The sequence below is a fragment of the Urocitellus parryii genome, chromosome 1 (genome assembly GCF_045843805.1).
Source record: "Urocitellus parryii isolate mUroPar1 chromosome 1, mUroPar1.hap1, whole genome shotgun sequence".
Taxonomy (NCBI): domain Eukaryota; kingdom Metazoa; phylum Chordata; class Mammalia; order Rodentia; family Sciuridae; genus Urocitellus; species Urocitellus parryii.
In genome coordinates, this window is record NC_135531.1 from 104,361,751 (window position 1) to 104,389,729 (window position 27,979).

The window sequence follows — 27,979 nt, forward strand, 5'->3', positions numbered from 1 at the left end:
CACTGACACTGGAGTGGGCAGGGCCTACCTGGGTCAGGGTGTTCTGGGGCTGCTTCCTTGTGGAAGGTCAGGGATCCAGGGCAGGAACAGGAGCCATTATGAAGAGTCACATCTGAGTCTGGACACTAGTGAGGCCAGGACCCAGACTTTCAGGAGTAGTCTTCTCCTATATCCTTTGCCTAAAGAAGAAGACTATGGCCCACTCGCAGGTGAGGGCAAGCCTTCCTGGCGGACATCGCTTGCCTTTCTTCTCTAGACGCTCAGGCCCAGCAGACACTGAGCACAGATGCCCAGGGGAAAGGACCACAGCAGACTCCAGTCTTCCGTCCCTACCAGGTGTCAGAATTATGCCCTGGAACAACTTCACCAAAACATAGGCATGGGTGTTCCTGTCCCTCCTGTGCCCACACTTTCTCAGGAGTGGTTTGTATGCCTCTGACCCAGCCACAACTTCAGATGGAACCTCTGAAGTTTACTTACTGCTTACAGTTGATTTCGCCTTAGTACCCGACATCTCAAACTGAGCTCCTCCCAACAGAGCTGTCTCTGCCCCCGCCCCACCCTGCTCCTGCCCTTTTCTTACCTTAGATCCCGAGTCAGACACAGGAGTCAGGGGCAGCTCCCATTTCTCCCCTTTCACTTTCAATCCCTCAATGAGACCTGAGGATTCTCCAAGTATCCTTGATGCCCCTTCTCTTCTCCATCCCCTCTGTCCCTGCCCAGGCTAGCCACCCCTGTCTCACCTTGCTCCCCTTGGTAGCCAGATATCTGTGGCAAATGCCAATCTGACCACTCCACTTCGCCAGTGAGTTTCCTCAGCGGCCTTCATCACAGCTTCCTTCTGAGAAGCCTGCTGTGATCTCACGCCTGCCCACCAGTTGGGCCTCATCTCACACCCTGGCCCCACGGCCCTGGCTCTGGTTCTACTGGCCAACTTCTTACCATCTTTACCAGTGCTGTGTCCTTCACCTGCACTGCCTTTACCCACCTCTGTCCCAGGAACTCTCACTCATCCTTCAAGGCCCAAGTCAAATGTCTCCCTTTGTGGAAAGCCTCCCCACCCTCCAGGCTGAGTTGGTGACAGGCTCCCCTGCTCCCCTGGGCTCTCCCAAAGACTTTCCCATGATGCATCACAAGGCTTGTGGCCTGAGAGAGCTCTTTGAGGACAGGGCCCTGGCTTATTATTTTCAGTTCAAGAGAGAGGCTTAGAGAATGTGAGAAGGTGGAGGGAGGGAGCGAAGGGAGGAGGAAGGAAGGAGACAAAGGATAAGTCAAGCAAAAATATCAGGAAGAGTTCATTCATCCATCCACACATTCATTTATCCAACAGATATCTATTGAGCTCCTAGCCAACACTGTTGTAGGCCTAAGAACATGACAGTTAACAAGTTGAAGTGAGCAGCAGCTGATTCTCAGTATTTCCAGGTGACCTGGACATGTGCGCCTGTGCATGTGTACCCGTGGGTGCAAGCCCTTCTGTCTGCAAGGGCCTGCTGCCGGAGCACCTGTCTTCCCTAGGGCCTGGTGCTTTCTTTTAGCATCTGGCCCCAGCTCCTGTTGCAGCCCGAAATAAGGCTGTGACCCACGACAAGGCAAGAATGATTCTCGTCAGCTGAAGCCAGAGCTGGCTACAGGGCACACCCTGATCACTGACCGCTGACCGCCGACTGTGACAGACACTGACCACGCAACTCTCAGCTTCCCGACAGAGGTGTTAATCTTGAGGGTTGGATACTCCTTCCTGACCACTGTGGTTTCACCCTCTCAGGTACCAGGATCCTAAGGGAGCTGGGGGAGCTGTGGGGAGTGGGTGGAGGAGGCTAGGCGATTCCCAGAGGACCTCTTCCCCCAGCAGGGACAGGGCCCTGCAGAGGATCCGGGGAGTTTGGAGCCTCATGAAAGCCTGGATCCTGGTTGGGAGGAGGGGAACGAGTTCTAGGTTCTCTCCATTAAATGGGGAGGGGGCGACTAGGATCAAAGGTTGGGGATAGATGATGGCTTTGCCCAGAACTTCAGGGTCATTAGGCAGCGAAGGGAAGTCGATTCCTGTCTGTAAATAGGACCCCTTCCCAGCACCTGTCAATTCTGGTAAGGGGAGTGTTTATCCAGAAATAGATCCGGGGACTGTGGCATTCTAAAGATCAGAGCGGGGGCACTCTCTATCAACTCTTGATCACCCCAAATGTGTGTGGTCACACTCATGTTTACTTACAGTTTTAACTGTTCATGATACCCCAAAGCTCAGCATGGATCCCTCTTAAATCACAGAGGGGGCAACCGAGGCACAGAGCTGGAGAGCTACTTGTTCACAGTGGCAGGTTGCTTAGCTTAGTGCCCACCGACTAACCCAGGGTCCTTGCAGGTGTGTGTCGGGGGGACACAGATAGGGGCAAATTTTTTCCTGAGGGAAGGAATATGGTAAGACCTGGAATCAAAGGAGAGGGGGACTGGGGTAGGTGGTCAGCCAGAGAGCCCAAGGGTACTGCCTCCTTCCCTGGGAAAAAGTTCGGTAATCTGGGTTTGGGGCCTGAAAGGGTTCTCTGAGGCTCTAGGGCTTATTTTAAAGACAAATGGTCTCCAAGATTCCTGGAAAGTGCCCATGAGATGAAAAAGGGGAGATGGAGGAAGAAGAAGAGGAGGGTCGAGGGAGAAAAGAACACTGTGGAAGTCAGTGCAGGGTGGGCACTGGCTCTTGGTGCCTCCCTAGCAACATGGACCCCATTTGTCTGACCTCAGGCACCTCCCCTGTCCTCCCTGAGTCTAAATCTCCTCCCTTCTAAAAAAAGACCTGAAAGGCCCTTCCACCCTTGCTATTGATTTGGGGGTGGGTCAAGACTGTCCAGGGCTGGGGCTTGGAGGAAGCTTTGGGAGGGAGAGGTTCAGGGAGGAAGGGGACAGCCTGGCCTATTTGTGGGAGTGTCTCCTCCACAGGATGATCCCCAAGGAGCAGAAGGAGCCAGTGATGGCTGTCATGGGGGACCTTGCTGGACCAGGTAAGATGGGCCCAGTCCTAAGCTTTCCTCAAACTCCTCTCTTGGTCCCAGATTGTGGTCACTCAGGCCTGCTGGCCCCAGGCTAGCAAGCAGGTGTGAGTTCCAGAGCCCTGAGGGAGTGCCTGTGGAATCTGCCACCTGGGCCCAGGCATTTCCTGAGGCTTTGAAGGGGCCCTGCCCTTATGTCCACAGGCCAGGAGCTGAGGTTAAATGCCCCATAGTGGGTTCTGACCCCAAGATGACCCTGGCCTTGGTCCCAGCTAAGGCCTTCCTTCTGCCCTAAATCAATCCTTGAAGGCTCTGGTCCCAGATCAACTGTAGCCACAAGTTCTGGCCTACGTGTTCCTGCTAATGGCACCTACAGGCCTCTCGTGGGCCTCAGGATGACCCAGGCGGCCCAGCCCAGGGCTCAACACTAGTGGTGGGGGATAGCATGGCAGGAGAGCCAGAGCAGGCCACTCCGTCAAACTCCAACCATCTTACTTCAAAGCTGGCTCATCTAAAGAATAAATTATCTAAAACCATGTTTATCAACCTTGTAAGACCTCTACATGAACTCCTGGCATAATTTTGAAGTCAGCTTATTTGGTCTACATTAGAGCATTTCAAATATTTTAAAAATGAATTCAACTCAGGGGGGACCCTCAAGCTTTAGTGTGGGTCAGAGTGGTTCCATGTTTTTGATTAAAAATAAAGATTCACAACATCTACCCCCAGGGTCTCTGATTTCATAGATCTTGGGCGGGGGGGGGGGCATACATTTGCCTTTTGGACAAGTGTTAAGGTGACTTCAAAGCTGGTGACAGTGAGCTCCCTCTGAGAAATGCTTGTCCAAGGGCCCCTGTGCAGTTGGCCTCTGTCAGTCCTAAGAAGCAATCAATCAAGTTGTGCTTTATATGCAAACTTTTAACCTAGCTAGTTTGTGTGTTCTTGCCTCCTTTTGTTGGTGTCGTGTTTCTTTTAGCCCCCCCACCCCCGATTTTGTGTGCTGAAATATGCAAACATTGTGAGATACTCATACTTCAGTTGGAAGAGGCGGGCAGTGCCTCCTCATTTCTATTGTCTGAGTAATTAATTAGAGTCCTCTAAACATTGACACACATCATTTATGCCACACTTGAAATGTATAACTAGTTGAGAATTGCTAAGCCACTAATTAAAGAAGATTTTGAAATGAAAGAAAAATAGGAAAGAAAAAGAAATCTCACGGTCTCACCACTTAAAAAGTCATTTAAAAATAGTAATAATAAAAACACCATCCTTATTGGATGGTTACTGGGTCAGTGTGCTAGGAGATTTGCATCTTGTCATTTGAGCCCCAAAACAATTCTACAAGTTAGATATTATTATTCCCATTCTGCAGATGAAAAAAATTTTGACTCAAGGAGTGAGGTTTCTGCACACCTCTGGGTAACAGAGCTGAAATTTGATTTGCAATTTCTGTCTCCAAAATTGCTTCTTCTATGTGATTATGCAGAGAATACATCTTTTTCTTTTTCTTTTTTTTTTTTCACACCAGGGACTGAACCCAGGGGTGCTTAGCCACTGAGCCACATCCCCAGCCCTTTTTATTTTTTTTATTTTGAGATAGGCTCTCACTGAGTTGCTTAGGGCCTTTCTAAGTTGCTGAGACTGTCTTTGAACTTGCAATCCTCCTGCCTCAACCTCCCGAGCTGCTGAGGTTACAGGCATGTGTCACCATATCTGGCAGAATACATCCATTTTTAAAACTATTCAGACAAAACACCATGAACGACTTTGACAGTGAAAGTTCTTCATAATGGAACTATCTGTAGATGATCACTGTTAACGTTTTTGTGTAAGTTCTTCTGTCTACATATGATATGTTTATATAGATGCACATACACATAGGCTAAATACTGTGTACTGTGTTCTTCGGCTACTTCCTTTTTACACTTAGCAACATACCACGGATTCCTTTGCACACTACCTTGACTTATCTTACTGCCTCCCTCCCCTAAGTTCCCCTGTGTGTGAACATGTCATTTATATTTAATCAAACTTTAATGGGGGTCGTGAGGGTGGAATCCTTAGGAGTAGAGCCCAGGAGTCTTGTGCAGGTAAACCGCAGCACCTGGGTGGCCCTCATTGCTGCTGGCAGCTACATCCCTCTCCCCAGCCTGGACACCCTTCCAGATGACTTACTCTCTCAGGTGACTTTGGCAACCCAAAGCCTCCAGTACCTCTTCCCCCACTTTCACTCTCAGCTAGTGACCTTGCTGCTATAGTTTTCGCTGAGAAAAATATAGTAGCTCAAAGAAAACATCTGCAAGCCCCCTTTGCCACATCTGTGCACTGGCTTGCATCTGTTCTCAATCCTTCTTTGCCTGAGAGGGTGATGAACGCTCCTCACACCTGTCTGGTGCCAGCCCTTCTAGCTGGACAGGACACCCTGCTCTGCCCCTTCTCAGGCTCAAGGACATTCCTCCAGCATTTCTCCCTTGTGCATTATCAGATGGTCCCCACAGCTAACACTCAGGCCATTATCTCCCCATTACAAACAAGTCCCCTGGATCCCATGCAGCCTGCTGCCACGGGCCTTGAAAGCACAGCTTCTGCAAGCCGTTGTCGAAGCTTTTCTTCCCATTCTGTCTTTTTAACACATCATATGCCAGTTTCCAAACACACATGTAAGTAGAGGGTGCCACCCTTTATTCCTGGATCCCCAAGCAAATACCAAAGAGCACTTCATGGCATCCCCTAAATTCTTCAGCATCCATGAAAATAAGAAAAAAGACATTTCCTTACATGCCACTAAAAAATATTAGCACATTCAGCAAAATTAGCAGAAATGATTTAACAACATCTACTAGCCAGTCCCATATTCAGCTTTCTCCAGTTTTCTAGTTTATTTTAATCAGGATCTAAACAAGGGTCATAGTTTTTATTTGGTTGCCATGCCTCTTAAATCTCTTTTAATCTAAAACAACCCACCCCCTTTCCCCATGTCATTGACTTGTTTGAAGAAAACAGGCCAGTTGCCCTGTATGTAGAACGTTCCAAGTCCTGGCCGTGCTCACCGCTCCCCTGTGGGATGTGTAAGCTTGTTCTATGTCCATTTTCTCTTGAACCCTCTCCAATCAGACTTTCACACCCAAATGCTCCATAGAAACAGTGTTAGTGAAGATTACCAGGGACTCTATGTTACTAAATACGAGAGTCAATTTTCAGCAGCACTTGACCTCTTGGTCACTTTGTTATCCCAGAAATCTTCTAGCATTTAATTTCCAGGACACCATCCTCTTTAGATGGTTTTTTTTTTTTTTTTTTCCTCCCTCACCAGCTAACTGCTCCTTCCCAGGCTCCAGGTTCCTCTCATCTAAATGTTGGAAACCTCAGGGCTCGGTCTTGACTCTCTTTATCTTTTCTCATTTCTTCCTGATCTTTTTCAGCCTCCTGGTTTAAAATATCATTTTATAGAGCTGGCACATGAGCCTGTGTGATTCCAATTTTATTTTAATAAGTTAGTTAATTCATTAATTTTCTTCTGGCTGGGATTTGAACCCAGGGCCTTGCCTATGCTAGGTAAGTGTTCTACCACTGAGCTACACCTCCTGCCCTGTATCTGATTTCGGTTGGACAACATTGGCCATGCTGGTGACATACCTTCTGCTCTCCTTTCACTCTGCCCACCAAAAAGCTTTTCTCCTTAGTCAAATGTAAAAGTTTGCATTTTGCCGGCAGGGAAAGCACAGATTTTGGGGATGGATCCCACACTATTAAGGACAGTCATCAGCCAGATGACAAATCCTAACCATCAGAAGGGAAAGAAATGTAATGTTCTGCATTGAAAAACAACGGCAACAAAATACCATTTATAAGCTCACAAGTCTCTAATTTTTTTTAAATCTGCAGGTCAGTTTTCTTTCATGAACATCAGAGACACATGCCCTACTCAGCATTTCTTGGATGTCTGCAAGGCTCCTCAAACTGAATTTTGAACACAATTGGGAGTTTAAATATAGGCTAGATATATTAGAAAAAAACAAAATATGTTCATTTGGAAAAGTGATGTCTCTTTAATTGATAAAAACAAGTTACACAGCATGTTTGCTATGATTTCACTAAAAACTCACATATGAATATGTAGTTATTAAAAGACTTGAAGCCGGGTGTGGTGACGTACACCTACAATCCAGCAGCTTGGGAGACTGAGGCAGCTGGATCACAAGTTCAAGGCCAGCCTCAGCAAAAGCAAGGCCCTAAGCAACTCAGTGAGACCCTGTCTCTAAAAAAAAAATAAATAATAATAAAGAAAAAAAAAACAAGGACATGAAATGTCATACACTGCAGTGTTAATACTGGCAATCTTTGAGTGACAGATAATGATATTTCTTTTTCTTTTTTTTTTTTACTTATGCCTAAATTTTCTAACTTTTAAAATGCATATTTATGTTTTTATAATAATAAGAGACTATTTAAAACTTAAAAGAGAGCTGGACATGGTAGCACATGCCTCAGGAGTTTGAGGCAGGAAGATTACAAGTTCAAGGTCAGTCTGGGCAACATATGAAGCCCCATCTCTTTAAAAAAAAAAAATTAAGGGTCTGGGGATACAGCTCAGTTGGTAGAGTGCTTGCCTTGCCTGCACATGGCTCTGGGTTCAATCCCCAGCACCACTAATAATAATAATAATAAATTTAAAAGACAGATGTCTAAAATTAGACTTCTGGTGTTTCTCTTCCCTCATCCTTTTCCATCTAGCTGAGTCCCTTCTGCTGACTCAGGTCAGAAATCTTGCAGTTAACTCTCTCCTCACACCCCGCACCTGTGGTTTATTTAAAAAGTTTAGAATCTGACCATTTCTCACACCTTCACTACGTGGGCAAGAACCTGCATGAGAGATTTATGACATAGGTACAAATGGCCAAAGTACAGAGTATCATGCTCAAATAATTCAGTTCTGAGCAGGGCAAACCATCATCAGGTGGGCAAGGAGTCCAGAACGCAGCGACTCCCAGCGTCATCAAGTGTGAGTGGAGCAGCCGTTCTGGTACACAGCATATGATGCTGTGACAGGTGCCTTCAAGGCAGTGGCCAGGGGTGCCTTGGGGGTTGGGTAGTAAAGCTGGCTCTGGCCTCTGCCGGCAGTCCCTACGCTGGACCTGGGGAAGAAGCTGAGCGTGCCCCAGGACCTGATGATAGAGGAGCTGTCACTTCGCAACAACCCAGGATCCCTCCTCTTCCAGAAGAGGCAGCGCCGGGTGCAAAGGTTCACCTTCGAGCTGGAGGAGAGTCAGCGGGCGGTGAGTAGGTCTCCATTGTGCTCATGGAGAAACTGAGGCCAAGAAAGAGCCAGACAGAGAGCCTGGCCAAGGACCTCTGGCTCCTGGAGAGTCTCTGCAGCTGGGGAGACTGGGGTGCCCCCATCCGACCGAGCCCCTGCTTTGCTGTGTGATTCTTGAAAAGGGTTCTCCCGCAGGCATCTCTCCCAGAGACAAACCACAAAGTGAATTGGGAGGAGGAGCTGTGCAGTCCTGGGGGTACAGAAACTGATAAAGAACAGCCGGTCGCGTGCTCTGGGCTAAATTGCAGTGGGCAGGAGTTAGTTCAGACTTCGGCTTGATCTAAGATGGAAATCGCATGATGCTTTTTAAAATTTTGTCTTTCTACTTGAAGAAGAAAAAGGTCATGGGACAATCTGCTGGCAGAAAAGGGGGGTGGGAATGGTTTATCCCCAGGCTTGGAAAAGGCTGCAGGCAGTTTCAGGTACTTGTAGTGAAAACAGAAGTACTTTATCCGTACTCCACTCCATTTCTGAGCCACACAAGAGGCCACCGAGAGGGAACGATGTGACGGGAACAATAAGAATGCCAAAACACCTACCTCTGCCGTGCACCAGACAGTGCTAGCCAAGCGCTTTCCAGTTTATCCTTGCATGGAGTGCTCGGAGGTAGATACCGTCATCATGGTGATGCCCACTTGAAAGAGAAGAGAACTGGGGCTCAGGGAAGCATCTTGTTGAGACTCCATGACAAGTGCAGGGAACAGCGAGCGTTCTTCTGTTCCAGGCACTGAGCCTGGTGTTGTAACTATCCATCCTTCTAACATGCCCTGGAGATGAATGCAATTGTGCTTGCCCTATCCCCCTCTCTCTCTCTCTTGGGTGGAGGAGAACCCTGGCACCGTACCCCTTGAGCCTCCCTGTGGTTTATCCTCCCACCCCCACAGATCCTGGCCGGAAGCGCCAAGAGGAGAGTAACTGGAACCGCGGAGGCGGGAATGGTGAGCGCGGAGGCGGGAATGGTGAGCGCGGAGGCGGGAATGGTGAGCGCAGAGGGAGACCCTCGGGAGGGGCAGCTGCGGGAAGGGGCGGGGCAGCTGTCTGTGGCTGTCCGAGCCTCTGAGCGCCCTGCCCTGTGCCCAGGTTGCCAATGGCCCCGAGGGGCCGAACTACCGCTCCGAGCTCCACGTCTTCCCAGCTTCGTCCGGGGGTCCGGAGGACTCCCACCCAGCAGCGGTGTCGGCCCATAGCCCAAGCGCTCTGGCGCCAGGTGAGTGGCCCTTTGAGTCCTGGCCACCAGCGACCGCGCCCCCCAACACACCAGGTCAGAAGACAAGCCCAGAGAGTGGCAGCAGTGCGCCCAAGGTTACACAGCGAGTCAGAATCCGATCCCAAACTAGAAGAACCCTAGATTCGCTTGCTCAGGTCCTTCCTGGGATGAGGGAGGGTCCCCTTTGCTGGAGCAACTGTGACATTCCATTCTCCACTCCTCCTAACTCCAGCCTTCCGCCCCCAACCTCGTCAGCTGGGTAGGGATGGGAGTGGGGCGGTGGAGACACAGCCCAGGCGCCCGCTTCTTCACCTCCCGCGGGGCACCCACTGCTGCTTCTCCCGCAGGCTACGCGGAGCCCCTGAAAGGCGTGCCGCCTGAGAAGTTCAACCACACCGCCATCCCCAAGGGCTACCGCTGCCCGTGGCAGGAGTTCATCAGCTACCGGGACTACCTGAGCGATGGCCCAAGTTACACCCCCAACCTGCGAGACTATCGGAATTTCAACAAGTAAGGCCAGGCGGGGCGGCCCGGGCAGTTTCGGGGAGAGCCCAGGACGCACAGGGTACCATAGCAGTAGCCCGAATTTCCTAGTACTTTCCACAGGCAAGTTCTAGTTCCAGCACTTCATCTGTACTTATTGAGGTCCTGCTAGAACAGTGCCTCAGCACCTAGTAGGTGCTTCATAAACGTAGGAAGAATGAATGGTGAACGTGCCCCAGTCTTCTTGTATTCCCACAAGATGGGGTTGCGGTGCCTTGATTTCCTCTGTTCTGCCAATGAAGAGACCGAGGTTCAGAAACGACCTGCCCAAAGTCTCAGAACAAGGAGGGAGCAGCAGGACTGGGATTCAAGCCTGGGTTTGTTTGACTCCAGAGCTGGTGTCTTGTTCTCACTGCTGTGGGCCACCTTTATGATGGACATCAAGTTCTGTCCTGGAGAGTCCCAGATCTCCCCATTCCAAGGCCAACCCACCCTCTCTTTACTTGCATCAAGGGTGTGGAAGAGACCTCAAACGTGGCTGTGAGGCTGCCCAAAGCTGGGAGTGGGGCCAGAGGTCAGGGCCACAAAGGAGTGTCATAGATGATTGGTTTAGTGCATGAGTTCTCCATGTGGGTTTAAATGCAGACTCCAGGCCTGGCTGTGTGAACTTGGGTAAGCAATTTAACCTCTCTGAGTCTCCATTGCCCCCACCTGTCCTACTTCACAGCATTGCCATGAGGATGACAGGAGAAGCCATAGGCAAAGTTCTGGCAAGTAATAAGTTCTCAATAAACGTTAGCTACAGGTACTACTACTACTGTTACTGCAGCCTGAAATGATGGCTGGAAGAGCTAAAAAGGGAGAACTTCAATAGTATTTTGCCCTGGGGATCCAAAAGCAGACCATAGGAGTCAAGACTGGAGCTTGACTTGGAGGCGGGCCCTGGACTGGGGGTGCATTTCAGTTGCAGTTGGCTTCCTCAGTCCGCATCTATTTTTGAACCTACTCCTTTGGCTTAGGCTATATTAAGTGAGGAAAAGAAGTGTCCACAGAGAGGAGGCCACAGTCCAGCTCTTCTGGCACCTCCTCAGACCACACGTGGAGACTGTGTCTGTCTGATAGAGACAGATGGGTGCACTCCAGGGCCTGGCTAGGACGTTTTGAGGCACTTTTAGGGAGGACTGAAGGGTGGGAATGGGGGGGTGATCAGCCTTGAGAAGAGATGGCTCAGGAGAAAGGTGACCGCCCTCGGATGGTCAAATACCCAGGGAGGCCCTGATGGGAAGAATCAGGCCCAACAGGCGCTGTGTGAGCCACGAGCCATTGGCAGACATTCTGACTTCCCTGCCAGCCAGGGCTGCCCTGTCCTCCTCCTGGGCCCTCAGATCCCGCCTGCCTTGCTATTTAAAACCCAACGCAGTGCTGGCAGCCAGCTTCCAGGCTGGCTGGCTCTGGGCACATCTCCTACCCATCTCAGGCCTCTGATTGACAGGCAGAGGCACATTCCCACCAGCAGGGGGAAGGCCGTAGGGAGTCCTGGGCCCAGACCTCATCTGAGACAGAAGGAGGAACTGAGGCATAGAGAGAAGGGACAGCGGTATTGGGGGCCCAGTGAGGCTCAGAATGCTGGGCTCTGGGCTTCCAGTCAAGGCCCCGACTGTGAGGCCTGCTTGGCTTGGACACGGCCCAGCCTGTTCCCGCAGGGCCTGGCTGTTGCTGCCAAAGCTGGGGTGGTCCAGGCAGCAGTGCTTTCCTGGCAGGATCCCAGGCTCTGGCCCATGGTGTGTCTTTCCACCCCTCTCCCCACTGGCCCCTGCTGCAGGCAAACACCACAGGAGCAGTGCTTTATGTTTTCCTTAGGATTAAAACATTGTTTTAAAATCACACACATTCATTCTCTTTGAGAAAAAAAGAAAACAGGCAACTTCAAATAAAAGCAGGGCCCTTTGTTTACTGTCCCCCAGGTCCCTTTCCCAGGGCCCTTTCTAAAGGTAGCCCTGTTGTGGGTTGGCCTGTGTGTTTTTGGAACACATTGTTAAGGCCGTTGCATACTATACAGCTTGTGGCTTTGGTTTGTGAGTATGCAAGTGTTTTGATACTTTGTGTTTTATTTTGTAACTGGCTTTTTTCATCCAACATTAGGCTTTTGAAATCTACCACCCTGATACCTGTAGATCTAGTTCTTTCCTTTTAAGCTGCAAGAATTCTGTCCTGTGACACACAATTTCTGTCTTGTCCACTCCTCTGCCAGGGGACATCTGAGTTGTTTCTGGTTGTCACTAATACACCATTCATGTCTGCTTCCTTGTGCTTACATGCATGAGCCTCCCTGAGCTCCACACTCAGAGATGGAGTTGCTGAGTGACAGAGTTGACATAGATTCAAGGTTCAGAAGATCCCAGTGAATTGTTCTCCAAGGTAGCAGCACCAATTTGCGCTCTAACCACCCGACTACGAGTGAAACCGCCCCTACCCCCTCATCAATGTTGCCTCATTATCAAGTTATTTCCTTTTGCCAGTCTTTTGGGGGAGAAATGGCAAATCTCTGTGGTGATTTGCATTTCCCCGATTCTTGCTGCTCTTTTGGATCCTTCCTTCTCTCTCCAATTTGTGGGTATTTTGTTCTCAGTGGAGGTAACAAGAGGAAGGAAAATCTCTTACTCCTTCCCCACTAGGGGCAGACTTGGTAGAGGGCAGAACTGGAGAAACCTGTTAACCATAGTGAAAAATCTTTGCTGTATACAAGAGAAAATCTTTGCTGTATACAAGGTCCAGAGAGAGGCAGATAGGGGCCACATGTGACCTGAATGTCAGTGTTCTGCCATCCCTGCTCCACACAGCCCACCTTTCCTGTTGCTCTTTTCCCAGGACCCCAGTGCCATTTGGAGGACCCCTCATGGGGGAGACCATTCCCAGGGCAGGCACCCCTTTTGTCTCGGAGCCCTTCAGTGGCTTGGAACTCCTCCGCCTCAGACCCAGCTTCAACAGGGTGGCTCAGGGCTGGGTCCGCAACCTCCCAGAATCCGAGGAGCTGTAGTCCCAGGCTGAAGCTTCAATTCCTCAGTCTCCAGGCTCAGGTAGTATCTGAAGCCAAGACTCGTGGACAGCACTTCACAGTTTATGAAGAGCCTTCACACACAAACCATTATTGCAAATGGCCTCAAAGGTCACAAAGTTCAATAGTCCCCAAATGCAGATATGCTTCAAAAATCACCTGGGAACCTTGGTCCTAACACAGATTTCTGGCCTGCCCTAGACCTGTAGCATCAGGATTTCATGAGTAAAGAATTTCTATCAGAAACCAATACTCCAGGTGATTCCTGTGCGACGGGGCCACAGTTAGTGTCTTTAGGAATCCACACCCATGCAGCTTACACTCCGTTCCCTGATGGTGGTGCACTCACTAGCAGCCCATCTACCTGAGGATATCTCTGATAATTAGAAAGTTTTCCCTTTTACTGAGTTGCAGTTGGTCTTCATCTGTGCATGCTCTAAGTGTTTACTAAGTACCTACTATGTGCCAGACAGTGTGCCAGGCCCAGGCCTTCAGGAGGAAAAGATGGTGGAGACAGCCGATTTGTGAAGGAGTAAATCACCTTAGTTTTCTCTACAGCTCATTTGACAATGGAGGAACCGGATGTCGTGGAGCAGGGGAAGGGTCCCCAAACCTGGTGGTGGGGTGGGATTCCAGAAGTTTCCCAGAGGATTTGAGTGGGGTCTTGCAGAAGGAAGGCGAATTCATTAAGGAAAGAGGTGCGATGGGAGGGCTTTCCTGACAAGTGGATTGGCACGTGCAGAGGTGGGTGTGGCATTGAGCATAGATGCAGGTTGTTCTGGGGAAGAGAGAGGTTATATTAGGGGTCAGTGAGGTCCAGAAGTGGAGTTTTAAGAAATGGGGAGGTTTTAGCAATGGATTTCGCTGGTTGCTGTGGGAGACACATTGAAGAGGAGTAGTGCTGAGAACCAGGGAGTCTGCAAGGGGTGAGGCCTGGATAGAGGTGTGGCCATGGAGATCCAAAGGAGGGGTTGCCCTACTGGGCACTTTACAAGAGAGGAGTGGAATGAAGTTCTTATAAGGACTCCCTTCCACCCTCCATCTGAGCAGGTCCCTTAGTTCTAGGAAGGAGGATGGTGGTGGCGGTGCTTTTTATTGAGTGTCTAGTGCTTGGGCTGGGTTCTTGACACACCTGGTTCCTAGTTCTCAATATAGCCTGAGAGAAAGGTATTTTTGTTCTCAATTTACAGATGTGAATGTTCAAGCTGAAAAGAGGGAAATGTCTTAGCCAGGGGCAGAGTCAAAATGGGAACCTGTTTTACTCTTTTTACTATATTGGGTGGCCAAGCCAATGTCCATTCACTCTGGAAGCACTGATCGTGGTGCCTTGCCTTGGAGCTCACAGGTTGAGTGGAGACTGGGCCACCTGATGGGATGGGATGGGGTCTGATTCTGCCATTGCAAGCCTTGTGAACTTGGGCCAGTCATTTCACACCTGAGACTCTGTTTCTCCATCTGTAAGATAAGTAGAGAAACTCCTGTAGGGGGTGCAGGTCACAGTCATGAGGGTTCAGTCATTGTTAGGTTTCTTGCAAGCACCGTTCTTGGCCGGAATCTATGGTTCTTGCAATGGGTGTAGCTTGAGAAGTCAGCTGCCAGGATGGCATTGGGGTCAGAAAAGCTGTCACCTGAAGGAAACCCTCCCATCACTGCAGGGGTCCCTTTGGATGGGAATTCCTCTTCTCTAACTCCAGGCCTGATGGGAGAGTGGTTGCATTTTCCTTTTGGTCTGGAGTTTTGTTCCTTTTCTGGATCCCAAAGGGCCAGCAGACTCTTAAGATTGTTTGCAATGGTGTGTTCTCTAGGATTTAAGGGCCATTGTTTAGAGCTAGGCTTTATGAGTGTAAGACCAAGCATCAAAGTGTCTGGCAAGTAGAAGAGGGGACATGGATTGCCTTGGGTTGGTTCTACCGTACTCTGGAGGGTAACTACCACTGCCAGGCACAGAAGAGACTCGGGGAGACTCCTGCAGTCAAAAGTGGATCCTCATTCCCTTCCTCTGATCATGTGAATTGCTGATGTTAATAAAAGGCTTACTGTAAAAAATAAAAGTAAAATGTGAAAGTATCTGCCCAACACAGTTGCTCTCATGTACATTCATTCCTCTTCCCACCCTTCTGCATTCGTTTCTGTTCCTGTGTACTAGAGACAACCACTTGAAAGTTTGGTGCTTTTAGAATTATAAATTTCTGTGAATTTGTACCCATGTATAGGTATATGGCTATATCTTTGTTTTAATGGACTATTACTCTTCATTCAGCAAGTAAAATTTAGATCCTGAAAAATCAGGTAATTAACCTTTCATATAATCTGGGAAAGTAACCTTCAAATGACACTATTTTGCCTCTTTTTGTTCTTTATATAAACAAAAAAGGGCCAAAATGAGCCCAAACACTGAGAAACCTGACATTAGACACGGCAGAGAATGAACATCAAACTACTATTACATGTAGCCACATGGATGTATCTCAGAAATATAATGGTAAGAGACGGCAAATAGATGTTTATGAGTACAAGGAAATGTTTAAGATAAAAGTCAGAATAGTAGTAATTGGAAGGAAGGATTTACAAATGTGAACAGACTCATAAATGCCTCTGGGGTAACTGGAAGTTTTCTACTTCTAGACCTGGGTGATTATCACATAAATGTTACTTTAAAATATTTAATTTTACACCGATTTTACGCATTTTCCTGTGCACATTTTACCAATAATGCCTTTCAAAAAAGTTAATGAACAGATTAATAGCAGATTAGACATACATGAGGAATTAGGGAACTAAGAGTACCTACAAAGCATCACACAGATGAAAAAATGGAAAATATGAAATAGTTTAGAAGACATGGAGAATATGAAAATGCTCATAATAGCAATGTTTTCCAACATAATAGAAAATCATCTTGAAGAAGTGTGATGGTTAATCTTGGTTGTCACTTCTGAGTGTGTCTATGAGAGGGTTTCCAGAGAAGACTGAAGTGTGGGTCAGTGAACTAACTAGGGGAGACCCACCCCGAGTGTGGCAGAACATCCAATAGGCTGGGAGCCTGCATGGAATTGAAAATGCAGAAGGGGAAACTTGTTCCCTGCTCTGATGCATGGTCATCTGTAAGTACACATTTTAGATAAAAGGGACATAGGATTGGCTTTAAGTAAGGGGGATTACATAAATTTCATGTTTCCTTTTTTAAAATATTTATTTAGTTGTAGTTGGGACACAATACCTTTATTTACTTATATTTGGTGCCAAGAATCGAACCCAGGGCCTTGCACGTGCTAGGCAGGCACTGTACCACTAAGCCACAATCCCAGCCCCTTGTTTGTTTCCTTTTAAAATGACTTGTATAAGGATGCCTTTTAAGGCTGCATTTATCAACATGTCAGGTTCTGGGATATGTGCATTATTTTAACCTCACAACCAACTTCTGACACAAGAACTAAAAAGACCTGGTCTTTATTACCATTATGAAACGAATTTAAAGATAAAAATCAAGACAGTCTAAAACAAGATTTAAAAACTTCACATTTATGTATAAACTGTTTTTTAACTTCCACTAATTTAACTACTAAAGGACAGACAAAACAGAAATCTAGAAATAAGCCAACAATATTTGGAAAATTGACCCGTTTTAATCATTTAAAAACAATACAACACAACATCAAATTTCCCTTATCATCTACAATTCAGTTATATCCAAACATTCTAAGACCAACAGTCCTCTGCCCAGAAGCAGGGGATCACAGGGGACGCTGAAGACACACGAAGGTGAATGCTGAAGATCAGAGTTCCAGTGGTAGCTCATGAGTCTTCTGTTCAAACACACTCCAAAGTTTGCCTTTTAGTTTGTTACAGACGGAATTTTATGGGAAGTTCTTTGAAATAATTTCATTCCAGACACCAGATTTCTTCAATGATAGATGCATAAAATTTGTGTTTCTGATAGGAATTAAAAGTAACTCTTACTTTTGCCCCTTTTTTGGTGACACAGAGGAGTAAAACTATCAGATTCCTTTTAAAAATGAAGAAAAGAAAAATTCTGGGCTGTGCTGGGTCCTGGTTTCTTCTTGTCTGAGCATGTGACTTCAGAAGAGTTAAATCACACTTATGCCACTACGATGATTAGTACTATTTTTTTTTTAGATGATAAAAAAAGAAAATACCCAATAGACATAAAAATGGTCAAAAGGTTTTTTACCGCAGGTCAATTTTTGCTGCCCCCACCCCAAAAGGTACAAAATGAACATATAATTGGGATGGTAACTCCATTGGCTATTCCAATTTACCCATCTGCTCGCCCCCATACAGGTTTAGGGGACTAGCAGTAGGTTTTCTTAGTAATATAATCATGGTAACTAGCTGTGTTCGTGGCAGTTTATTTGAGGTCCACTGATCCTTTCAATATATGTAGGGAAGCAAGGCTATGCTTCTCCAACTGCCCACATCTGAACACATTCAGCTACCATGGAAACTACGAAGGAAGGAAAAATATATTTATTCCAAGATCCATTTACTGGGATTTTAAAGCGCCCTTTCTTCCATGGAGCCCCAGAATGCTGGCAATGTGCTAGGGGCTGCTGTGTTTTCCAGCATGTGCTCCCATCCTCTGAGGGTCTTGAGAAGGATAGTGGATTGGTCCTGGAGCTCTCATGAAAGGAGGGGGTGGTCCCATTGGGTGGAACATGTGTGGCCCAAAACCTGCACATGGGAGAGAATAAATTTGTTAGGTTTGTTGTTCCTTTGACAACCTTTCATATTTTTGAATCTTCCTAAGATCAAAACTACCTACATATAAATCAAAGTTGACATGGGCTTAAATGAACATCACTCCATTAGACTTGCTTAGGGAATATCTACGTGTATTACTTCCTTGGTTTTAAAACGTTTCCCTTCAGTCCAGAATACTCCTCAGGACTCAAGGCTTCTGCTAGCATATCATGTGAACCTCTGCTATGTATCAAACATGCCAGATCCTACCAAACAAGACTCATTCAGGATGTGGGAAGTGAACAAGAAATCAGGCCAATGGCAAGACCCTGTCATCATTAACTTCAATGCTTGATACCAGGATGAAAGGTGTTCAGACACCACTTTAAAGATATGTGCTCTCTGCCACAGAATTGGCCACACAGGGTTGCTTACACTGTTCATACTGTCACTGACATTTTCTAGAGCAGTGAGCTATACAAAGTGCTAGTTCTCTAAATTGTTTATTACTACCTTGGACAAGATAAAGATGTGGAGCCAAAATGTAACTCAATTACACGATCAAGTATGCTGCTTATGAATGATCTTTTTTTTTGGAATGAGACTTTCTTTTTTTTTTTTTAATATTTATTTTTAGTTCTTGGCGGACACAACATCTTTGTTTGTATGTGGTGCTGAGGATCGAACCCTGGCCGCACACATGCCAGGCGAGCGTGCTACTGCTTGAGCCACATCCCCAGCTCCATGGAATGAGACTTTCTAATGAAAAAAAGTGGCTCATTGCTTTACATTCTGGCACAAGCTAAAGACCTTACTGTAGATAGTTAATACTTCATGAAATGACAATCAAGAGCAGCCCATACTTTGAGCAACAGTGCTACAGGGGCATCAGTTAGGATTTAGTTCAGAACAGATTACAAATTAGTGGTAGATCACTGTTATCCCAGTAATTCCTATCTTGATAACACATATATTCAAATTTTCAGAAAACTGGTGCTTTTCCTCTCCTTGGCAGGCTAGGAAAAAAATGAAAAATTAGAACTCTCAACCTATCAGCATTACCTATAAACTTTTTCAGGGCAAATGCAAAGGATTTTGCTGTCTTAGACATGGTGGTGAGGTGTAGGACTTTCACAGAACTTCCGGGAAGGAAGAAGGAAGTTACCTGGGGGTGGGGGCGGGGCAATCCCAGGGGGTGGTGGCAGGGCGATGTTTACCACCGCGGGAGGACCACTTGGAGGGAGGTTGAAGTAGTTGGCAGAGGCTTCCTCTTCTGCTGCAGGAGGAGGAGGAAGAGCTGGAGAAGAGAAAACAGGCAACACTCAGAAGGGAAGACAATTGGCAACACTGTTTCTATCACCTTAATGTCCTCAAAAGGGCTCTCTAGAAGTGACAGTTGCTGTAGGAGCCATACAAGCTTCTCTTCTAATAGAGGAACATTGGGCAAATAGCTTCAGTGGTTAGCACAAGTCTGCACTTACCTCCTGGAAGTCCTGGAACTGGCTCCAGTTTGATCCCAGAGTCTGTGGTTCCGTCCTTCTCTTTTTCTTTTCCTCTGGCTGCCTGGGATCTGGGAGATATGCACGCACACAGGACATTAGCACCTTGTCCCACCTTCTCTCATACCTCTGCTTGTCAAGTTCCCCAGTCAAATGGAGTTCCTTCACTCCTTGCCTCCTCTTCAGCAAGCAGTCTTCCCATAAATACCAAAGTGCAGAGTGGATAAGAGCGATGGTTTTGAAGGCAGAAAGATCTGGGTTCACAACTTTCTAGAACCATTGTTTGCCAGGTTTTTGTTCTCGAGACTAAAAGGCTCAGGGGTCAATCCAGTTGAACTGGGCTAACTGGGCTGCGCAAAATAACCACACAAGAGATACAAATACTTTTTTCTTTGGGGTCGCTGTGACGGCTCCTCTGACCTTAAGGGTTCGCAGGAAGAGAGAGCGAGAGCATGTGCTGACCCCTTTTATTGAGGAGAATCTATTCAAATGAGGCAAGGGGTCAGGTTTCAGGGGGCTGAGTCTATCTTCATGATGTTCACTGTCAGCAGGTTGACTGACATCTGGGTAGGCCACACCCAGGGGCATAGTAAGAGAAGGGGACACACACAAGGCACTTCCATGGAAGATTCCACCCTATAAACAGGGCAAGGGGTTATATTACAAAGGAACAGGTGAGCATAGCTTCACCCATGGGGCTATAGGAAGACATAGTCACTCGAACCCTAGAAGAGCAGGGCAGTCTAGCAGCATGGGTGCCTGACGCCACATAGCTCAGCAGGGGAGTTAACTCAGTCACATGTGAGGTGGGTCTCCCACAACATATATGTGTTTGGCAAAGTGCTTAGCACATAAGAGCTGTTGCTATTAGTCACCTCCTCCTTGGTTCCAAGCTGGAAGTAAGTTCTCCCTCTGAACTTAAAATTCAGAGTGTTTTATCTGTATCTCTTACACAATTACTGTGTCTTTCTTATGTAACCATCACTTTCAAACTTAAAATAGATATTCTTCTGTTTTATCTTCTCCCCCAGTTTCTGAAATAGAATCTAGGTCTATAGATTCTATAAACCCTTGAAACTATCTATCTTTTATGCCTAGGCAATATAATTGGTCTATGATAGGTGGTCAAAAAAACATGAACCTTCACAGAGGCAGATTACTAACAGCAAAACCCTGAATACATTTCCAAAGCAGAACTCTTCTAACACCCCCATGGGAATTAGAGAATGACCTTCTTAAGATCTTTCTAAAGATCCTGTTGATTAAAGCCTATTTACCAAAAGCTTACTACTTTCCAAATAATGAAATAATTTATTAAAAGATTCAATATAGCCAAGTGCGGTGGTACATGCCTGTAATCCCAGTGACTCTGGAGGCTGAGGCAGGAGGATCACAAGTAGTTCAAAGCCAGCCTCAGCAACTTAGCGAGACCCTAAGCAACTGAGCAAGGGCCTACAACTCAAACCCTATCTCTAAATAAAATGTAAAATGGGCTGAGGCTGGGGATGTGGCTCAGTGGTTAAGCACAGGGATTCAATTCTCGGTACCAAAAAGTAAAAAGTCTCAATATATAGTCCATTCTTACCTTCCCCATTTCACATTGAGTCTGCGTCCATTGACAATCAACTTATTAAAGGACTTCTCAGCAGCCACTTCTGCAGCCTGCCTTGTGGCAAACTGGATGAAAGCACACTGTTGTCTCTGTACAACCGTGATTGTTCGAATCTCTCCGAACTGGTAGAAATGATTTCTGAAGGGACACAGGCAGAAAGAGAAAGGTCAACAAAACAGACGTGCCCACCAGATTGACAATGGATATGAAATCTTTCTCTGACTCATCACTAGGCAGGTGGGCCCCATGATTATGTACCTAACTACTTGCAGCTGTTTCCCCTCCATATCTTGCCCTTCTGTAATTGCAGATTACTAAGATGGGGGGAAAAAGAATAAGCAGGGTTCTCAAACATCTCAGTGTTGTTCCCATGGAAGAAAGGGGGCTCTAATAAATTCCTTAAGGACCCTAAGCCCTACATACAATGTTGGCAAAGTACAGTGCTCATGGACATGAACCAAGAATGGTTTTTTTTCTTTTCAGAAAGTTGAAAGGGAAAATAGAAGAGAGAAAGACTGTATGAGGCCCACAAAGTCTAAAAATATTCACTCTCTAGCCTTTCATAGAAAGTCTGCCAACCCCTGGGGATTATCTAGTTCACTAAGATAGGGTTTAATGGAGACAGGCTATCAAGGGCAGGTTATAAACTTACAGGAGTTTCTTCTCCACTTTATCTCTTTGGAAGAGGTAATTTCCATTACTATCTGCCCAGATGTCTCATCTAGCCAAGCATAATACAAGCCAAAAATAACACAAATTTATGAAATACCAGTCTCTCTTAAAAAAGCCAACAATTTAAACCATAAGAGTTTTAGAATCACAAAGCTCTCCCTCCCCTATGTAACTGATCATACTTGGAAGTGTGCCATTCTTTAAAAATTCTAATCAGCTATTAGGTTCCATGTAATTATTATCATATACAAGGATAGATAAGCACTCCTGATGAACATTACAAATTCCTCTGGCTTCATAAAAGATAATTTTATAAAAATTTGAGTCAGCATGATACTAACTACAGAACAGTTAAAAAAAAAGTACTTTATATAGATGATCATTCTTGTGTTTTTGCAAATAAATAATTTCAAGGCAGTTAAAAGCAAAATAGTTCTTAAAATTATACCCACAAACCTGAGATCTGTCTCAGTAATAGTATCGCCCAGACCACCAACGTATAGTGTGGTGATAGTTTTATCCTCCGGTGGGTCCAGACGAGGCATTGTTGAAGCCCGCTTGAGAAGCTTATCTGCTACAGGGTCATTGATTCCATAATACCGATCTTTAATATTCTGATCAGCAAGGGGGTCATCTGGATCTGTAGGTTTCTCATGTCTATGAGAAAAAAGTAATGCATATAAAGGTGAAAAATGCAGATATTACCCAATAATAACTACATAGTAAAGTCTTATGCCTTTTGAACTAGAAACCAGGGCCATACCAAAATATAATTATCAAACAGAGTTGATACCAAGGGTTTTAGTCTATCAGTCTTTCCCAGTCTCCTAAAAAGGGGCAAGTGATCACCCCTTTCTATGTCAATGGTTCTTAACATATTTGAGGTCTTGTATCCACTGAGAATCTGAAGAAAGCTAGGGACCTAGCCCCAGAAAAATGGCTTGCTTAATTTTTAGGGGAGTAGAGGAGTTAATCAAACTCAAGTTAAGAACTCCTAATCCAGATGCTTGGTGGTCTTAACTGGAATATACACACCCTTTTGTAGTCTGGCTCATTTTGACTTCCACTCTACATTGAGATTTAGGCCATTATATGACGACAGTGAGGATTCCCTTCTTATGCAGAAACTTTCAGGGTTAGAATCTACTTTACACTGCATAGCAATGTAGTTTCCCAAGTTTCAGTATAAGTCAAACTCACAATTTAATCAAGCTCTTCTAAATTTAGTAAGTTCTATGAGGCAGTACACTAGCTTCATGAGCTTTAAATTTTAAAGTACAAACTCATTATGCAAAAGCAAATACTGAAAGTTTGTCTCAGTTCTTGCCTGTATGGACACTCTTCTCCTCTTTTACACTCTCCTTTTACCCAGAAGGAGCAAATGTGGGGCCGATTCCTTTTGTAGTAGGGTGTAGTCCGGGCCAATTTGAGCAGCATGTCACTAGTGGATGTGGCTTTCCCAAGCATGCCAACTGGCCGTGTTCCATCAGAATTAGAAATCTATATGGGGATGACAAATTTGTAGACTGTCAATTTATTAGTATTTTAATCAAATACAAAAGTACATAAGTCAAGAAGGTCTAGGCTCAATCTTCAGCACTAGAAAAACAAATAAACACCCCCCCCCCCCGAAAAATACATCATGAAAGTGCCAGCATACTTCTCTTTCCATGTTTTGTGTGTAGTACTCTTTGTTGACATCTGACTTTGGCATGTCATCTTTAAAAGACAATCCTGCATCACGAACCTGGATGGGCAGGCCTGGTACAAAGGAATAGAGAAGAAAACCTCAAATATATTTAAAAACATGTCCATATTAAATAAACAAACAGAATAAAAATTCTTCCTTTCTCTTGGTCCTACTTGGTATCAGACACTTTACTATATATATATTTTAAAGAGAGAGAGAGAGGAGAGAGAGAGAGAGAGGAGAGAGAGAGAGAGAGGGATAATTTTTTAATATTTATTTTTCAGTTTTCGGTGGACACATCTTTTATTTTTATGTGGTGCTGAGGATCAAACCCAGAGCCCTGCACATGCCAGGCAAGCGGGTTACCGCTTGAGCCACATCCCCAGCCCTCTTTACTATATTTTTATTTAAATTCTTCAGCATCACCAGACTGACACCGCTACATGCATTCTAAAGACCTGTCTAAACTTCTAAGCTGCCATAAAATTTGATGGAGTATTTTTAGAAAATCTTTTTGTTTCGTTATTAGGGATTGAACCCAAGGATGCTAAACCACTGAGCCACATCCCCAGCTCTTTTTATGTAGAAGTAGACCACAATAGACATTCCAAAGTGGGATCAGAACCAGGTTTCGCTAAGTTGCTTAGGGCCTCACTAAGTTGTTGAGGCTGGCTTCTAATTCATGATCTTCCTGCCTCAGCCTCTGGGGTCACTGGGAATACAGGCATGTGCCATCGCACCCAGCATTAGAAAATCTTTTTTTTTTTTTTTTTTAAATATTTTTTATAGTAGATGGACACAATACCTTTATTTTATTTTTATGTGGTACTTAGGATTGAATCCAGTGCCTCACACATGATAAGCAACTGAGCTACAAACCCAGCCCTAGAAAATCTTTTAAATAAACTTGGGTTATAGTCATATTTGACCGGAAAATTAATAATGTATTTAAACTTTATTAACACAACTTATTTAAAATAAACGTAAAATTTATCTTAAAGAAATTTATTTCAAGGCTGATCCTACAGATGCTACAGATAGTCACAGACACACAAGGGTGATTATACTTCAGGACCAAAATTCTCATTAATAAATATATAAATACTATTAAACAATATGTGGCTAGGAGTCTGATTACCAGAGTCCTTTCTGAGCTTAACGTATATTAATACACATTTTCCTTTCCCCTCTTATTTAACTATACAGAATTCTTGTTGGCAAATTTTTTTTCTTAAAAAGTCACCTACAGTTTAAAAGAAAAAAATAATTCCCAAAGTAGCTGTTATAAAATAATAATGATATAGTATTTTGGTTCTAACAACCCAGCTGAGATAAAAGTTTAAAGCATAATTAGTCTTTGAGTTTCTGATTGGGATTGTGGGAAAAAAGCTCTGGCTGAAGAAAAAAGCCCAAGGCCAAGAATTTCCTATTATAGGATCAATGTCTTTTACCTCACCTTGGCTACAGAGATGGAGGTATAGGTCAGTTCTTTTACTTCTCAACTGTTCCTTAAGATCCTATTATATTGTTCAGGACTCTAGAGTGGATTAATTATGAGTCTACTCCTGGGAGAAGTAGACCACAACAGACATTCCAAAGTAGGATCAGAGCCAGAGGCAGGGAGAGAAGTGAGAGACAAGTTTGTTGTTTAGGGAACATTTACACTTACAGACCTATTGGACATGGCAAACATACCATACTCTAGGTCTAAGAGGCAGGTCTGACAGACATTCTTCAGTTTACTGCAGGTTTGGCACACTTCAGTCTTCTTGAAGCGCATGCGGACTCCAGGACACCAACGAAACACTGTGAATGGCCTGGCACAGATCTGAACACAAACAAGAGCCACAGAGTGTTATGGGTTCTGATCTGGATAATCAACCCAGGAGATTTAATAACAACGGGGAATTCAAGAAAGGATTCTTGAATCTAAGGTTTAGAAGAGACCTTAGCAATCACCTGTTTAAATACCAACTGTTTCAATACAATTTACAGCACACTTTGCCAATAGTTAAAAAAATCCACATAGTATAGAAACAAAATATTTAAATAGTTAAAAGTCCTCCCACCTTAGAGATGAGCAACATTAATAATCTGACTGCGCCCGGGGATGTGTCTCAGAGGTAGAGTATTTGTCTAGCAAGAGCAAGGCCCTGGGTATAATCTCCAGTACCACAAAACAACAACAAAGACAAATAATACTTCAATCTTTCTGAGAGAGGAGGAAGTGGGGAATATCACATAATCATTTGAGAATCTTATGTCAGCTATGACTTTCCTTCTCAGCTAAAATGCTCACATGCACAATCATAACAACACTTATTATACAAACTTCCGATGTTCAATGCCTATTCACCATCACTAGGTCAAGAATCAATACATTACAAGGTCATTTTTCTTATCTCCCACACTAAATAGTTACCAGCCAGTGATATATCGGTGACATATGAAAGTTACAGAGTACTGACTTTTATGCTTAGTATATAAAAGCTAGTTTTGTAAAGAAAAAGAAGAAAAAAATATCATTATTTCTTAACAGACATACTTACTTTGCATTCTTTCCCATACTTTTCTTTGGTCTGAAATAGAAAAAGATAGAAAGAAAAGAACTAGTTACAAGAAGAATGTCTATGCTTACCCTATAGACAACCCAAGAAATATGTCTGGAGATCTCTGGCATCCTAAAGGGGGGAAACCAAAACCAAACTAAATAGGAGAGTTTAGTTAGAATATTTCCCCCAAAAGGGAGAGTAGGATAGAGGAAATATTCAAACAACATACTCTGAGTTATTCTCTCTCAAGAGTCTATGAATCTAATACCAGGCAAATGTCTTTGCACAGCCATAACTCCTAGGTTCATTCTGGCTCCCAAGAACTAAATTCCTAATGATTTCCACAGTTCTTAAATCAGGATATAGCTATGGCTGGTCCCTTTCACAAAGTTTGGTAAGAAGATAACTACTCTAGCCTATGCAGATACCTTGGCATAGAGAGCATAGAGAGTAAAGGTTCTGTTTCCATAAGTTATTCACACAACATATACTAATCACAATAATGGAGTTCTAACTTAATTACTATTGCTCTTTTACCCTTGTCTTTTTGAGAAGAGTGTCTCTTACACTAAAGACTACTAAGTACAGTGGCTGAATTGCATATGACTTAGGAGTCATGAATCTAATCCTGGTTCTCCTCCTAATTGCTGAGGTCTCTGAAGTCAGAATATCTGAATTTAAATCCTAGTTCCACTCCTTACTTGCCATACGAGAAGACATAAGCTCTCTAGGTCTCTGGAACAGACGTATTTCCTAGCCAAATGCTCAACAAATATTAGTCGTTATGATTCCTACATTACAGGATCACTGCTAAATTCCTAAGTGAGAGAGTAAGAATGACAGTCCTTTGCAAATCATCCAGCACTCTGGGTTAGTAAAAAAGCATCATTTCTTCTGACGGAAAGGGAAACACTTTCCAGAGAATGTCAGAACATATGCAATAACTCCCTTTCACACACGAAATCACTCACCATTCGGATATATGGGTTTTCTCCAAGACAAGTCTGGCATAGAATGGGGAAATCCTGGTGAAAATGAGAAAAATATGGATGAGGATCAAGCTCCAAAGATCCTGCCACCCCAGAACCACTCGTGGGGGCGGGGGAGGGCGGGGAGAGAGAGCCGGGAGGAAAAGGCAGGAGGAACCCCAGGTCCAGCACGGGCCGGGTCGCGGGAGGGGGCGCTGTCTGCACTTCCGGCAGGCGGCGGGAGAAAAGAAAATCAGCTGGAAGGTTGGAGGGGGCAGGGATGGAAAGGCGGCTGTCCTGGGACCCTGGCTAAGTCCCCTCCCTCCAAGCCGCAGGAGGGCCACGCTCCAGCCTCCTGCTCCCGCCGAGTTAGGCCGCAGCATCGGGTCCTCCCTGGAGCTCCCTCGGTCGCGCCGCAGCCTCAGTCAGCCCTCCCGCTTGAGGCTGGGCTTCGCCGCCTCCTGCCGTTCTCCTCCGGCGGGTACACTCACCGCATCCTCCCAGTTCTGCCTGTTGTAGGTGTTGGAACCCAGCGAGGTCGCCATCTTGAGAGCGTCCGGGGGGCAGCGGTAGCTTCCGAGTTGGGAGAGAGGACCGCCACAATCCCGTCAGGCCCGGGGCTGGCGCCCCGCTGTCGACGTCTTATTTACGCGCCTAGTGCCGCCCTCAGGGCGGGGCCTTGTGCGTCGTGACGTCACCTCTCTTGGAACATTCGCTTAATAGTTGGGGTTTTTGTGTCCTACGCTCCGACGCTCCCTTCGCGTTGGTGTCTACTTGGGATAAAGCCACGCGCAGAGTGAAGGAGCAGATGCTGAATGAGGGGCTGGGGCTGGGGTTCAAACAGGCCTGGCCACCACTGGGCGGTAATCATGACAAACGCTGGGGGAACGTCTTGTGGTGCCAGTCTCGTTTAATTCTCACAATGACCTCTCTGTATGGTTGCCAGTGTTAGCAGACAAATAGAGAACGTCTGGTGAAGTCGAATTTGAGATAAACAAGGAATCATTTTTTTTCAACATAAATACGTTTGATACATATTTTATACTAAAGTTGGTGTCATTTTTTTAAAATCTAAAAATCATATTTAACTAGGTGTCCTATAGTATGTTGATTCCTCTTTTATAGATAAGGAAACAGATTTCGGAAGATTAAGTAACCGGCCCTTGCCTGTGGAGCTAAAATGGCGAAACACAACTGCAAAGGCATTAATACTATTTTTTTTTCTGAATTCTGACACAA

The 27,979-nt window shown here is 45.4% G+C and overlaps 2 protein-coding genes across 4 annotated transcripts; one reads left to right on the forward strand and one right to left on the reverse strand.

Moving 5' to 3' along the window:
• The first annotated feature begins 1,504 nt into the window (after nt 1-1,504).
• Nucleotides 1,505-15,124, forward strand: Myoz3 (myozenin 3). 3 transcript variants are annotated; one of them, XM_026414637.2, is made up of 7 exons: nt 1,505-1,768; nt 2,932-2,993; nt 8,106-8,260; nt 9,186-9,239; nt 9,382-9,508; nt 9,856-10,018; nt 12,860-15,124. In XM_026414637.2, the coding sequence occupies exons 2-7, from the start codon at nt 2,933-2,935 to the stop codon at nt 13,026-13,028; spliced, it is 729 nt and encodes a 242-aa protein (XP_026270422.1). In that variant the 5' UTR covers nt 1,505-1,768; nt 2,932; the 3' UTR covers nt 13,029-15,124. The 3 variants fall into 3 exon arrangements, with proteins under 3 accessions (XP_026270422.1, XP_026270419.1, XP_026270421.1); XM_026414634.2 differs by having other exon boundaries at nt 1,506-1,768; nt 9,186-9,281; XM_026414636.2 differs by having other exon boundaries at nt 1,507-1,768; nt 9,186-9,260.
• A 1,451-nt stretch (nt 15,125-16,575) lies between these two features.
• On the reverse strand, nt 16,576-27,564 carry Rbm22 (RNA binding motif protein 22). Its single transcript, XM_026414640.2, has 11 exons — nt 27,232-27,564; nt 26,744-26,797; nt 25,770-25,799; nt 24,916-25,048; nt 23,191-23,291; nt 22,858-23,030; nt 21,987-22,187; nt 20,832-20,996; nt 19,229-19,317; nt 18,913-19,044; nt 16,576-17,738 (listed from the first exon to the last, which is right to left on the reverse strand). The coding sequence occupies exons 1-11, from the start codon at nt 27,283-27,285 to the stop codon at nt 17,608-17,610; spliced, it is 1,263 nt and encodes a 420-aa protein (XP_026270425.1). The 5' UTR covers nt 27,286-27,564; the 3' UTR covers nt 16,576-17,607.
• Between the last annotated feature and the right edge of the window lie 415 nt (nt 27,565-27,979).